The sequence below is a fragment of the Pan troglodytes genome, chromosome 20 (assembly GCF_028858775.2).
Source record: "Pan troglodytes isolate AG18354 chromosome 20, NHGRI_mPanTro3-v2.0_pri, whole genome shotgun sequence".
Taxonomy (NCBI): domain Eukaryota; kingdom Metazoa; phylum Chordata; class Mammalia; order Primates; family Hominidae; genus Pan; species Pan troglodytes.
In genome coordinates this window covers 19,757,126-19,772,594 of record NC_072418.2, presented here as the reverse complement: position 1 = coordinate 19,772,594, position 15,469 = coordinate 19,757,126, and the positions used below count along the sequence as shown (strand labels likewise).

General features: G+C 54.2%; 1 protein-coding gene across 4 annotated transcripts in view; it reads right to left on the bottom strand.

Moving 5' to 3' along the window:
* The window catches only part of MYO9B (myosin IXB), a 139,002-nt gene that overhangs the window by 100,590 nt on the left and 22,943 nt on the right, over positions 1-15,469 (bottom strand). For all 4 annotated transcript variants that reach the window (XM_063801321.1, XM_054673116.2, XM_054673117.2 and 1 more), the window contains exon 2: positions 11,670-12,567. In XM_063801321.1, coding sequence (XP_063657391.1) covers positions 11,670-12,509 — 840 coding nt within the window. In that variant the 5' untranslated portion in view covers positions 12,510-12,567. The remainder of the gene's footprint in view (positions 1-11,669; positions 12,568-15,469) is intronic.

The following is a 15,469-nucleotide window of genomic DNA, read 5'->3' as shown; positions in this document are numbered from 1 at the left end:
AATGGCACGATGTTACCAAGAAAAAAAGAATCTACAAATATTTAGGCAGAGACCATCTGTTACAATGAAATCTATCTTGTCATACAGTTGGCCTAAAACAGCAGTTCTCAACTGGGGGGTGGTTCTGCTCCTCAGGGAACACCTGTCAACATCTGGAGACGTTTCTGGTTGTCGGGACTAGGGGCGGGGGTGCTATGGGCAACTAGTGGGCAGGGATCAGGATGCTGCTCAGTCCCCCACGATGCACAGGACGGCCTGGCCATAACGGAATGATCCAGCCCACATATCAACAGGGCAGGGGTTGGGAACTTGGGTTGGACCAGGAAGCCTGGCCTCTGTCCCCAAGGGTTTCTGACTGTGAGGTCTAAAACTGACCCTATATGATGGCTTATTCCGCTTTCTCGTCGCCTCTGGGGTTTGCCCTGCCCCGTCTCCTGCCTGCCCTGCATTCGGGCCCCAGCTCCTATCTCCTCCTCTGGGCTGCTCTGCAGACCCAGGGCCCCCAAAAACTGCTTCCCCCTACCTTTGTGCAAACATCCCGGGGAGGCCACACAGGAGAGGCAGCCAGAGATTGATTCTATCTTCGCTCCCTGTGGTGCCCGGGGTGCCCAGCTCACCCCCATCAGGGACCTTCAGTAGCTCACGGTCAGGGCCACATTGTACCTCCTCCTTCTGTCCTTGCACCACCCTGTCTTCCACACACGCCTGCCTGTGTGGATGGGTGACCTAGATGTTTGCGTGGATAACCATCCCGCTGCTTAGCCTTTCGGATGGCCTGGGCTAGCCTGAGTCTTGACCGCTGGCAGGGCGAGCGGGGGGGAAACTCCTGAGAGCCCTAATTCTGCCTCCTCTTTCCCCACGACAGCAGTGCGCCCACCCGAGAGGACGGGCACCCAATGACCCTGGCCCTGCTCCCCCAACCCGGCCCTGGACACGCTGGCCTTCCAATCTCCCTTTGAAGTGCACCAGGCTGCTGCCCCAGACCCTCCTGAGCCCAAGCTTGCTGCCCACCCTGCTGCCCACTGACGCCCCACCTTCCTTCTCCCTCAGCCCAGCAAAGTGACAAGTGGTCCCAGAGACCCTCAGCCTCAAATACCCCTGCATTCATGTAACATAGACACAACTCAAGCCATTGGGGGCTCCTGGACCCTTTGACAGACAGACGGGTGCTGACTGCAGGTATTGCTCTTCCTCAAACAAATGCTGGCTTCCCTTTGCTCCTCGTGACATGGGTGACTTCTGCCTTCTGAGGCCTTGGCCCCGTCCTGACCCTGAGCCTCCTCCGGTCTGTGGCCTATGCCCTGAATCTCATCCCTGAAATGCCCCCCCATGAGAGGGGAGCCACATGCCCCCTCTCAACACTTACCTCTCCTGACAAACTCACCTCCCTGTATGGCCAACAGCCAAGGGCTGGGTGAGTGCCTGGCTGGGAGGTGCCCCAGCTTGCTGTCTGTCCCTGACCCCTCTCTGACTGGGTCATGCGACAGGATGGCCTCTGAGGCCTGATGAGCCCTGGGGCTGCGGGGTTCTTTGTGTGGCTGGTGCACAGTTCTCCCTTGGATGCCCCATCAGCTGCTTGAACGAAGCACCCCAAACCAAATTCACCAGGACTGGCCTCCGGGCAGTTCCCCTGCAGCCATCTCTGACCCCCTCTCCTCCTCCCTTGGGACCTGTCCATCCTCAGCTGTCAGCCTCAGATCTGGCACATCCCCGCGGCTGGGGTTGCTCCCAGGACTCCCTCTCTGTCGCACTTGGGAAGCCACATGCAAACGCTCCTGCCCGAGTCCAGGGCCCCCGCCAGCCGGCCCGTCCGCCCTGCTCCCTGAAGCCAGCCTCCCTCTGGCCACTGGCTTCTCAGCAGGCTGGGAAGAACGTGCAGATGGATGTCCCTGCTGTACCTGGACGTCCCTGCTGTACCTGGGCACGCCTGCCCCCTTCTTGCTTCCTCCCACCCCGGCTCCTGGTCCCACCTGGTGTCCCTCGGTGGCTCCAGCCATTAGCACGCCCGAAGCAGCCTGCTGGAGAGGACTGCTCTCCTCCTTCCCAGGGCTCATGACAGTCTCCAGGGGATCCTCTGTGTGAGTGTCAATCCCCCCACTCCCCAACATTGTTCTTGTGGGGGACACTGATGGGGGAGGTTGGCCTGGCTGGGGCAGGGGTCCAGGAAAACCCCAACCACATACCAGCCATACAAAGGAATGAAATGCTGATACAACTGGTGGGCAGAGAAACAAATTATGGTCCATCCTCCATCCATACCGTGGAATATGATGCAGCCATGAAAAGGAAGGAAGCACTGATCCATGCTACGACGTGTATGAATCTCAAGAACATGATACCAAGTGAGAGAAGCCAGACACAAAAGGCCACAGAGTGTGAGAGATTCCATTGATCTGAAATGTCCAGAACAGGCAGATCCATAGAGACAGGAAGCAGATTAGTGGCTGCCAGGGCCTGGGAGAGGGAAGTGGGGAGTGAACGCTGATGGGGACGGGGTCTCCGTTCGGGGGGATGGAAATGTTCTGGAACTGCATAGAGGCGACGGTTGCATACCACTGCGAGTGTACTAAATGCCACTGAATTGCACACTTTTGCCTGAGGCCAGGAGTTGGAGACCAGCCTTGGTGACATAACAAAACCCTGCCTCTACAAAAAATAAAAAAATTAGCCAGGGGTGGTGGTGTGCACCTGTATTCCCAGCTGCTTGAGAGGCTGAGGTGGGAGGATCACTTGAGGCCAGGAATTTGAGGCTGCAGATATAATTTAATTTACAGATTTATAAACTGCAGATATAATTTATACATTTATAAAATGCAGACACAATTTAATCTATATATTTATAAACTGTAGATATAAATATAAGGTATCTATTTATAAATAAGTAAATAGGTAAATTATATCTCTATAAGCTCTTAAACAGGAACCTCAACTTCAGAGGCATGAGAGTTGACACACACCTGGTTCCAGAAACTTCTATCTCTGCCACCCTTGCTGAGCGGCTCGTGTGCCTCAGTTTCCTCACATGTCAGGTGGGGGTGGTCAGTCTGCCCACATCAGGATGTGGTGAAGACGTATGAGATGATGCCCCCAATGCTGGGTGGAGGCTGGCATCCAACTGTGTCTTGCCCGACAGACTCAGGGGGAAAGGACGTGGCCCAGGCAGGTGTCCTTGAGGGCAGAGGTCGAGGTGGATAATGGCACTGTGGTGTAGGTGACCTACCCCAGTGCTGACTGTGGGTGGGGGAACAGAGCTAGTGGCCTGGCTGATGGCAGAGGGGCTGGGGGAGTTGGGGGAAACATGAGACTGGGTTTGTAGGGCCCCTAAGGAGGAGCTCAGGACCCGGTCCAGGTGGGTACGAGTCCTAGGTTCCTTTGCCCCAAGAGGGGGGGTCTGGGGCAGTGGCACGTTCAGGACCCTTCCTCAGTCCCTCACTGGAATGTCCTGGGCATTGGCACAACTCCGGGTGAGCTTGGCTCCACCAGCTGGGGGTGTCCCTCTGCGCCCCGCAGCCCATCACTGTCACCGTGTCCCACTGTGGGTCGGGCCACAGGGGCTCCATGGAGTCCAGGGACCCTTGGGACAACAGCCTGACAGGCAAGGATCCTTATTTTATTTCTGCTTTCAGAATGAAAACCCCATGCACGCTGCCAGCTGCCAGCTGCACTTGCTACAGTTCAGGACAGATGAAGGGAACCCCAGCCTTTGGCCCCCTGGACTCAGCCTGCTCTCAAAAGGGCACCGAGGCGAGTGCCTGGTGGATCTGAGGCTGTGGGCAAAGGGAGAGGAGCGTGTTCTGGGTGTGCTTTGCGGCGAGACCCCATGGCCGATGCTGTAAGCTGCTCTATCCACAGCCCCTGGGCTGTCGATGGGCGCCTGCACTGGGAGGCTAGAGGCCATGTGGAGGACGGGGAGACTCATGGCTTCTGCAGCCCCTAGACTTGGTGAAAGGTGATGGCAACAGTTAACTGCAGTGGCGGGCAGATCAGCTGATTGGAACCGGCTTTCCACAGTGCTCCCTTCCTGTTTTTTGGTCAGCATTACACAGCGAGGCTGCAACCCTCGCGGGGGGCGGGGGTCAGGGGGTGCACCCAGCGACACTCAAACCTCAAAACAGCTCAACTTCTCCTTTCGGGGAGCTGAGAAAAAGTCCCCAATCGATGCTGCGAGTTGTGCTGATCTCCGGCTTTCTGCAGCCCGGGCGAGAGAGGGGAGAGCAGAGAGGCAGCCTGAACGGGGGGCTGGGGCTCAGGCCGGGTTCAAACCCCGGGTTAGGCTGTGGCTCTCTGCGGTGTGACCTGGGGAATCTACCTGCAGTGGGTTGACTTGTGGCTTCCCAAAAAAGACATGTCTAAGTCCTTACCCCCAGAACCTGTGACTGTGGCTTTATTTGGAAACGGGGTCTTGGCAGATGTCATGAAGATAAGTATTTTGAGATGAGGTGATCCCATGAGAGAAAGGCAAGGGAGACTGGACACACACAGGGGAGAAGACCAGGTGACGACGGAGGGAGAGGGCAGAGTGATGCGGCCACAAGCCCAGAGCTCCAAGGACGGCTGAAGCCACCAGAACCCGGGAGAGAGGCCTGGGACAGATTCTCCCTCAGAGCCTCCAGAGGGACCCAGCCCTGCCCACACCTTGATTTTCAACTTCTGGCCTCCAGAACTGTGAGAGAATCAACCCCTGCTGTTTGAGGGCTCCCAGCCCGTAATACTTTGTTATAGACACCTCAGGAAACTCACACATCCACGTGTCTCTCTGGGGCTCAGTTTCCTCATCTTTAAAATGGGCAGAGCTGCCGTGAGGGATTAGAGATGATGGAGGAAAATCACGAAGCCCAAACCCTGATACCCAGTGGGCCTGAGGTCTTATTCCTCTTATTAGAAAATGATGGCCAGGCGCAGTGGCTCATGCTTGTAATCCCAGCACTTTGGGAGGCCGAGGTGGGCGGACCACGAGGTCAGGAGATTGAGACCATTCTGGCTAACACGGTGAAACCCCATCTCTACTAAAAATACAAAAAATTAGCTGGGTGTGGTGGCGAGCACCTGTAGTCCCAGCTACTCAGGAGGCTGAGGCAGGAGAATGGCGTGAACCCGGGAGGCAGAACTTGCAGTGAGCCGAGATCGCGCCACTGCACTCCAGCCCGGAGACAGAGAGAAACTCCGTCTCAAAATAAATAAATAAATAAATAAAATTAAAAAAAAGATTCTTGGGGCCAGGCATGGTGGCTCACGCCTATAATCCCAGCACTTTGGGAGGCTGAGGAGGGCGGATTACTTGAGGTCAGGAGTTTGAGACCAGCCTGGCCACTATGGTGAAACCCGTCTCTACTAAAAATACAAACATTAGCCGGGCACGGTGGTGGGCACCTGTAGTCCCAGCTACTTGCGAGGGCTGAGGCAGGAGAATCAAACCCAGGAGGCAGAGGTTCCAGTGAGCCGAGATCGTGCCACTGCACTCCAGCCTGGGCGATAGAGCAAGACTCTATCTCAAAAAAAGAAAAAAAGAAAATGACTCTTAAGTTAGCACAGAACAGAAAGAACTCACAGATAATTTCTAAAAGCTCAGTGGCTGCAATGAACAGTGATTGGGTCTTATGGGAAGAACTCAAAGACAGCTGTTCTATTCCCAGGGGGTGATTCTGTCCCCAGGGGACAACGGGAAGCTATTTTGTTAATACCTCTCTAATCAATGAAATGTCTGGGGACACTTCTGGGTGTCACACCTGCGGGGTGGGGAGTGCTCCTGGCATCTGGTGGGTGGAGGCCAGGGATGCTGCTCAATGTCCTTCAATGCACAGGATGACTCCCTCCCCAGAGAACGATCCGGCCCTGAATGTCAGCAGAGCCAAGGTTGAGAAATCCAGCTCTCAGTGAAGACAATCACATCCCTTTGCTAACAGTCGCCCCAGGAAGCACGTTTATTGCCATGACGTGGATTTGGCTCAAGCCTGTTTTGGAAGCCGGCGTGGGCACCACCCTCGAGCGGCTTAGAACCGCTGGAGAAAACTGGCCTCGCCAGCCCCCGCTGCTGAGGCCCCAAGCAGGTCGGCCTGGCAGGACCAGGGGTCTGACTCACGGAGGGTGACTAATGGCTGTTGAAGGCATACTGGAGACTGTGCAGGCGTGGAGGCTGGAGGGAGCTTTGCTGGCATCCGGGGAGGAACTACCGGTCCCCAGGACAATCGCGGATCTGGGGCAGCCCTCAAGGACCCAGGCACAAGATGTCACCAAGTGGGACTTGCCAGGGGCCAGGTAGGACTTGAAGCAGACCAGGTGGGACTGTATGGGGGATGCTGTGGGCTGACTTGAGCCCCCCGCCCCCAAAATTATATCCACATCCTCACCCCCGGAAACTGTGTATGTGACCTTATTTGGAAATAGGGTCTTTGCAAATGCAATTAGGTAGGATGAGGTCATGCCGGGGTAGGATGGGCCCTACATCCCATGAGTGGCGTCCTTGTTATAAGAAAGCCACGTGAAGACACGGACACACAGGAAGAACACCCCTGACGACAGAGGCAGAGACTGATGTGACGTAGCCACAGGCCAGGGCACATCTGCAGCCACCAGAGAAGCTGAAGAGGCCTGAAGCATCCTCCCCCAGAGCCAGGAGGGAGTGCGGCCCCGTGGACACCTTGATTTCAGACTTCTGGCCTCCAGGACCATGAGAGCCTTAATCCCTGTTATTGGAGACTCCCTTGCCCCTAACACTCAGCAACAGGAAACTTGTCCACGCCCTGGAGGGTCCTAGGGAGATGGCGCTGTGGAGGCAGCAACGTGGTGGGGAGGACATGGACCCTGAACTGAGACCTAGGTGGCAATCCTGCCTCCTGGCCGTGCCACTTTGAGACCCTGGGGCTGGGCGTGTCATTTCTGCGGGGCTCAGGCATTTACCCACCTGCCTAGTCCCATTTGGGAAAATGTCTGACATGGTAAATGTTGGATCTACCCTCTCATTCATTCACCTACTAAATTTTTTTTGTTATTTTTTTGAGACAGGGTCTTGCTCTGTCACCCAGGCTGGAGTGCAGTGTGTGATCACAGCTCACTGCAGTCTTGAACTTCTGGGCTCAAGCAATCCTCCCATTTCAAGCTCCTGAGAGCTGAGACCACAGGCATGCACTGCCATGCCTGGCTAATTTTTTATTTTTATTTTTAATTTTGAGACAGAGTTTCGCTCTTGTTGCCCAGGCTGGAGTGCAATGGTGCGATATTGGCTCACTGCAACCTCCGCCTCCCAAGTTCAAGCCATTCTCCTGCCTCAGCCTCCCAAGTAGCTGGGATTATAGGCGCTTGCCACCACACCTGGCTAATTTTTGTATTTTTAGTAGAGACGGGGTTTCACCATGTTTGCCAGGCTGGTCTCGAACTCCTGACCTCAGGTGATCCACCTGCCTTGGCCTCCCAAAGTGCTGGGATTACAGGCATGAGCCACTGCACCCAGCCTAGTTTTTAAACTTTTTGGTAGAGATGGGGTCTTGCAATGTTACCCAGGCTGGTCTGGAATTCCTAGGCTCACGCAATCCTCCTGACTCAGGACTCAGCCTCCTGACTCTGGGATTACAGGTGTGTGCCACACATGCTGAATTTTCAAGATCACTGTTTTATCTTGGGTGTGGATGCCAGGCACTGATGTTTCGGCCTGGAGAGCCGTTGAGCCCCCTGGCCACCTGCTGGGAGGACACTGGGGCCACTGGCAGTTTCACTGTGGCTGAGTCTCAGAGCTGGGATGACGCCAGGGCGGCCTCGGGAGACCAGAGCTGGGTTGCATCTACCTCTGCTCAGAACCTCTATAGCTCCTGTGTCACCCAGAGTCTTCCCCGAGTTCTACCTGGGGAGAATTTTGTGTTGACTTTGGCCACCACATAGCCCAGCACCTATATCATAGCCTGCCACACAGCAAATGCTCACACAGCAATGAACGGGTGGTCTGGGTATATAATGTAATGCACACAAGACAAGCCATATTAAAAACAGCTGAGGTGGGAGGATCACTGGAAGCCAGGAGTTCGAGACCAGCCTGGAGAACGTAGTAAGACTGTGTCTCTACAGAAAATTTAAAAATTAGCTGGGCATGGTGGTGCACACCTGGAATTCCAGCTACTTGGGTGGGAGGATCGCTTGAGCCCAGAAGTTCTCGAGGCTGCGGTGAGTTATGATTGTGCCACTGCACTCCATTCTAGGTAACGGAGAGAGACCCTGACAAGAAAGGAATAGAGGAGAGGCGAGGAGAGGGGAGGGGAGAGGAGGGGAGGGGAGGGGATGGGAAAGGAAAGAAAATGGACATTCTATGGTGAAATTGCTCAGCAGTTTTATTAAAAGCTGATGTAAACAATGACAATGAATCTCTGTGTTACTTGCACAGGAGAAAACAGGAATAGGCTACATATGTCGGACCAGGGCTAAGTTGTACGACCCCAATTAATGTCTTAACTGATGACCTCAGAGAGGAAGAGGAACTGAAATGTATTCCTAGGCACTGCTTAGATGTGATTTCAGTGAATTTGCATGGCAGCCCTCAGCTTGTGGGGACTAACAAGAGGCGAGAGGTCAAGGCTCCAGGAAGGGTGGGGTCTGACCCTGCCCCCAACTCCCTCTCTCCACTGAGGGGGCTCTCAGGATCCTACGTGTGAAGAAACTGACACATTCATATAATGAGCTACAATTCAGCAAAAGAAATGAGCTCTCAAGCCACGAAAAGACATGGAGGAATCTCCTCTCCCCTTTTTTGGGGGGACAGGGTCTCGCTCTGTCACCTAGGCTGGAGTGCAGTGGCCAGACGTTGGCTCACTGCAGCCTCAACCTCCCGGGCTCAAGCGATTCTCCTGCCTCAGACTCCCACGTAGGCGGGACCACAGGCAAACACCACCACACCTGGCTAATTTTTTTTTTTTTTTTTGTAGAGACAGGGTCTTGTTATGTTGCCCAGGCTGATCTGGAACTCCTGGGCTCAAGTGATCCTCCTGCCTCGGCCTCCCAGTGCACTGGGATTATGTAAGCCACCGTGCCCAACTGACATGCAGGAACCTTAAATGCTGGTTGTGAAGTGGAAGAAGCCAGTCTGAAAAGCCTGCAACACTGGGACTCCAACTACAGACAGCCTGGAAAAGACAGAACTGTGGAGGCAGTGAGAAGAGCTGTGGCTGCCAAAGGTCACGGAGGGATGAACAGGGGGAGCATGGAGGAATTTTAGGGCAGTGACACCACTCTGTGACACTCCAACGGCAGACACATTCATTATACTTTTGTCCAAACTCAAAGAATGTGCAACACCAAGAACCCTAATGGAAACTATGGCTGTTAGTAACAGTACCAACGTGGACTTGAGTCAGTTGCAACCAACACACCACACGAATGCAAAATATAATTAATGTGAGAACCTGGGCGTGGGAGGGGTACATGGGAACTCTCTGCACTATCTGCTTGGTATTTTTATAAACCTAAAACTGCTCTAAAACAACCAATCTGTTTTTTTGTTTTTTGTTTTTTTTTAAGCGGAGCTGGGTACAGTGGTTCACGCCTATAATCTCAGCATTTTGGGAGGCCAAGGTGGGAGGATCATTGGCATCCAGGAGTTTGAGACCAGCCTGGGGAATACAGTGAGACCCCCATCTCTACAAAAAATAAAATAAAAATGAAAAAAAGGCAGATCCCACACCCAGAGGTGCAGACCCCTGAGGCCACACGCTGCCCCTGGCCCTCACCAGGTGGCGATGGTTGCGTTGTTCTGAGACATGTGGATGCACCTTGTCCTATAACCCCTGCAATGATGGGTGCTGTGTGGTCACCTCTGTAGCCCTGTGGCCACAAGACTCACCCACAGTGGCACATCGAGGGCTCCTGTGGGGTTTGGCTGATCAGGGCAATGAACAGTGGGCAGAGGGCATGAGGCATAAGAGCCTGGGTTGGTCCCTTCTCTGCTGCCTCTACAGTGAAACTAGGCAGCCCCCTCCCCGACAATGCTTCGCCATCCCCTTAACCCCCAGGCCTGCCGTACGCCTTGCTGGCTTCCTTCCACCCTGCCGGTCCCCCTAGAAATGTCCCGTTGTGAAGCACTCCTCAAACTGGTTTGAATGCACCAGCCTTTTCTTTCAGGCACCTTGAGAATGAATGGCCATGTTCTGGAAGCCAAATGTGTATTAACTGTGACTATTTTTTTTTTTTTTGAGACGGAGTTTCGCTCTGTCACCCAGGCTGGAGTGCAGTGAAGCGATCTTGGCTCACTGCAACCTCCACCTACCGGGTTCAAGCGATTCTCCTGCCTCAGCCTCCCGAGTAGCTGGGATTACAGGCACACACCATCATGCCTGGCTAATTTTTATATTTTTAGTAGAAACGAGGTTTCATCATGTTGGCCAGGCTGGTCTCAAAGTCCTGACCTCCCGTGATCCACCTGCCTCAGCCTCCCAAAGTGTTGGGATTACAGGTGTGAGCCACCGCGCCCAGTGACTTATTTTCTGTATTTCTGATGCTGTGACATCTGGGGCCTGGCTGACCCCAGGGAGACGGCCCTTCCCAATTCCTAGATTGATTCTAGCCAGTTCCTAGAGATGGTTTGGGACTTGCCTTCCATATGCAAACCAACCAGTCCAGAGCCTACACCCCAGCCACCTCCTCTCTGGGACTCTCACACTCCAGCCCACTATCCCCTGCCCTCATCACCCCAGGCCCTGGCACCTGACAACAAGGGGCAGCCCCTATGCCCCAGAGCCCATTGAAATAATTCAAACAAGCCAATCCTAAGCCAGCTTACTCTGCCTAGCACATTCTGATGCATGAAAATCACAATTAAGTTTCCTGCCTCTCCCCGCTCCCTTTTTCCCTCTCTCCCTCAGCCTCCTGATGAGTCCCAGTGCTTCCCCCTGTGGCCTTCCATGGCATTGCATCCTCTTCTTTCGGGAACTGTGAGTAACAAACTCTCTTTCCAAGAGGCAGTTGCATCCTGACCAGTTGGCCTCGCAGTACCTGAATAATAACAACAATCAGAAAACCTCCACTTTTTCTCTCTTTAGAGGCAGGGTCTGTCTCTGTTGCCCAGGCTGGAGTGCAGCAGTGCAATCATAGCTCCAACTCGTGGGCTCAAGCGATCCTCCCACCTTAGCCTCTCCAATAGCTGGGACAACAAATGTGTGCCACCGCACTTCGGTAATCTTTTTTTTTTTTTTTTGTAGAGAGGGGGCCTTGCTGTGTTGCCCAGGCTGATGTTGAATTCCTGGGCTCAAGCGATCCTCTTGCCTCAGCCTCTCAAAAACCACTGGGGTTATAGACATGAGCCACCACACCCAGCCTGAAATTTCTTTCTTTTTTTTTTTTTTGAGATGGAGTCTCTCTCTGTCATCCAGGCTGGAGTGCAGTGGCATGATCATAGCTCACTGAAGCCTCGAACTCCTGGGCTCAAGTGATTCTCCTGCCTCAGCCTCCTGAGCAGCTGGGACTACAGGTAAGCACTACTATGCCTGCCTGGCTAATCTTTTTTTTTTTTTTTTGTAGAGAAAAGGTCTTGCTATGTTGCCCAGGCTGATCTTGAACTCCTGGGCTCAAGCAATCCTCTTCCCTCAGCCTTCCAAAGCATTGGGATTATAGATGTGGGCCACCGAGCTTGGCCTGAAACCCGCATTTTCCAAACAAATGCCCCCTCCCACAGACCGACCAGCTTCCCCGCTCACCTCCAGCACAGGGCCAGCACCCAGGATGGTCCTCTCGACGCCGCTGGCATAGCCCTTCTGGCTGAGGGCGGTGAGGCAGTGGATGAGGAAGTTGGTGCTCTGGGTCTTGCCGGAGCCGCTCTCACCCGAGATCACGATGCACTGGTTCACACGCTTCCTGAGCATGGTGTAGTAGGCCACGTCGGCCAGCGCGAAGACGTGTGGCTCCAGCTTGCCCAGCTGCTGGTTCTCATACATCTTCACGTACTTGGGGTTGTAGATGGGCAGGAACTTAAAGGGGTTGATGGCCACCAGGATGCTCCCCGCGTACGTGTAGATCTTTTGTTGCAGGAAGCGGTGCTTGAGGTTCTTCAGGAGGTTGCCCTCGGTTAGCTCGGGGAGGTTACACAGGTCATCAAAGTCCGCCTGCTGCCGTGGCAGGAGGCCACGCTCCACTAGGCGCCGGGTGGCTGTGGCCTGCGCCACCAGCTGCATATGCACGTACTTGATGGTCCCATCCGCGTTGCGCTCCTGCAGCAGGAAGTAGTAGCCATCCTCCTGAGGGTGCTCGTCCTGTGCCCGCCGGGGCCATAGCAGCACCCGGTGCACAGGCGAGTCGTTGGCGTCCAGCACCCATTCCTCGCCTCCCGACTCTTTGACCTCCACCAGCACATAACATTTGGTGCCGTCCAGCCGCAGGCTGGCGATGGCGTCCTTGATGACGTCCGAGGTGGTGCTGTCCTTGGTGGCAGTCACACGGCACGAGGCCTGGCTCTCGGTGGTGGACAGCTGGGGGTAGATGTGCAGGTGGTAGGCCGCCTGCTCCCGGCGGCCCGAGCTGCCTGCCTCTTTCACACTCATCCTGCCGGCCGCCTGGCTTCAGCATGCCTCCCAGGCTCGGGGCGCGCGTGTCCTGGAGCTAGAAGGGAGGTCAGAGCCAGGCATGGTCAGAATGGTGGGAGGAAGTTTAAGGGGCATGTGGAGTCCCACTCCTGGGCAGATAGCACCTGACCCGATGCTGGAGTTCCCCACCCGACTAGGCTTGCCCAAAAAGCCAGAGGCAACCAGTCACGACATCCCGTGAGGGTCTGTCTGTCCTTCAATGTGACCTCAGGCTCCTGCAGTGGCTCATGCTTATAATCCCAACACTTTAGGAGGCCAAGGTAGGAGGATCGCTTGAGGCCAGGAGTTTGAGACCAGCCTGGGCAACACAGCGAGACCCCGTCTCTACAAAAAATAAAGGCATAGTGGTGCTCGCCTGTGGTCCCAGCTCCTCAGGAGGCTCAGGTGGGAGGATCACTTGAACCCAGGAAATCGAGGCTGCAGTGAGCCATGATTATACCAGCTGTGCTCCAGCCTGGGTGACAGAGAGAGACCCTGTCACTTAAAAAAAAATACAGTGGCTTTTACAAGTGACATCATCAGACAACCCCAAGACCTGACCCTTCCCCTGAGTTTGCTCCATCCCAGCCCCCATCCCACCCCATCCAGAGGCAGCCTCTCAATCCTGAAGCCCAACAAGCCATGACCCTCTTTCTGCTATGCCCTTCCCAGCCCACATCCTTCCTGACCTCATCTCTGAATAAACCTCCCCAGCAGCTCCCCAAGCAGAAGACGACTCGGCCCCACAGGCCTTGGCCACACAGCAGTAACAGCGAGAGGCATGTGGGGATGAGCAAGACTGAACCGGTCCTGAAATTTGGGATTCCCAAAACTCCAGGGTCCTTGAAACCCAACCTAGGAAGATGAAGTCCGGGAGAGCCACGAAAAATGCACTCGGGAATGGCCTAGAGTGTGGTTGCTTCTGAAGCCACAACTCCGGTCTACTGGGGAGAAGAACATCAGGCAGGCCCAGGCTGGGGGCATCCTGCAGGAATATGGCTGGTGGTCCCAAGACTGCCAAGGTCACGGGCAACAAGGAAAGACTGAGGAGCTAGCTGCCCAAGACCACAGGAGATTCGCAATGCGATAGGACTCCCCGGAAAGGATCCTCTACCAGAGAGAGGGCTTGAATGGAAGAGCTAGTGACACCAGAAGCACACCAGGAAGGTGGTAAGTAGCAGTCTGCCAATACCAATTTCTTTTCTTTTTCTTTTTTTGTTTTTGAGATAAGAGTCTCGCGCTGTCGCCCAGGCTAGAGTGCAGTGGTGTGATCTCGGCTCACTGCAACCTCTGCTGCCTGGGTTCAAGCAATTCTTCTGCCTCAGCCTCCTGAGTAGCTGGGACTATAGGCATGCGCCACCACACCCGGCTAATTTTTGTATTTTTTTAAGTAGAGATGGGGTTTTGCCATGTTGGCCAGGCTGGTCTCAAACTCCTGACCTCAGGTGATCTGCCAACCTCGACTTCCCTAAGTGCTGGGATTAGAGGGGTGAGCCACCACGCCTGGCCTACAAGTGCAGGTTTCTTATACACATATATCGTGTAGTGGTGAAGTCTGGGCTTTTTTTTTTTTTGAGATGGAGTTTCGCTCTTTGTTGCCCAGGCTCTAGTGCAGTGGCATGATGTCGGCTCACTGCAACCTCTACCTCCTGGGTTCAAGTGATTCTCCTGTCTCAGCCTCCCAAGTAGCTGGGATTACAGGCACCCCGCCACCACGCCCGGCTAATTTTTTTTTGTATTTTTAGTATAGACAGGGTTTCACTATGTTGGCCAGGCTGGTCTCGAACTCCTGACCTCAGGTGATCCATCCTCCTCGGCCTCCCAAAGTGCTGGGATTACAGACATGAGCTACCGCACCCAGCCTTTTTTTTTTTTTTTTTAAGACAGTCTCGCTCTTTCACCCAGGCCGGACTGCAGTGGCGCTATCTTGGCTCACTGCAAGCTCCGCCTCCCGGGTTCACGCCATTCTCCTGCCTCAGCCTCTCGAGTAGCTGAGACAACAGGCGCCCGCCACCGCGCCTGGCTAATTTTTTTTTGTATTTTTAGTAGAGATGGAGTTTCACCATGTTAGCCAGGATGGTCTCGATCTCCTGACCTCGTGATCCACCCGCTTCGGGCTTCCAAAGTGCTCTCATTATGTTGGCTAGGTGGCCTTGAACTCCTAAGCTCAAACGATCCTCCCGCCTTGGCCTCCCAAAGTGCTAGGATTACAGGAGTGAGCCACTGCGCCAGGCCAATCTGGGCTTTTGGGATACACATTGCCTGAATAGTGAACATCGTACCCAACGGGAAATTTGTTCACCCTCACCCTCCTCCCCCCATCACCTTCTGCAGTCCCCAATATCTATTCCGCTCTGTTATGTCCACGTATATAGATTGTTTAGCTCCCCAAAATTCACCCTCTTCATTTTTTTTTTTTTTTTTGAGATGGAGTCTCACTCTATCACCATGCTGGAGTCCAGTGGCGGATCTCGGCTCACTGCAACCTCTGACTCCCGGGTTCAAGTGATTCTCCTGCCTCATCCTCCCGAGTAGCTGGGACTACAGGCGCCCACCACCATGCCCAACTAATTTTTGTATTTTTAGTAGAGACGGGGTTTCACCATGTTGGCCAGGATGGTCTCAATCTCTTGACCTTGTGATCCACCCACCTCGGCTTCCCAAAGTGCTGGGATTACAGGTGTGAGCCACCGCACCTAGCCCTTTTTTTTTTTTTCCTAAGAGAGAGGGTCGCCCAGTTTCTTCTTCTTTTTTTTTTTTTTTTGTCAGGGTCTTGCTCTACTTCCCAGGCTGGGGTGCATTGGCATGATCACGGCTCACTGCAGACTTGATCTCCCTGGGCTCATGTGATCCTCTCACCTCTGCCTCACAAGTAGCTAGGACTATAGGTGCACACCACCATGCATGCTGGTTAATGTTTCTGTATTTTCTGTAGAGAT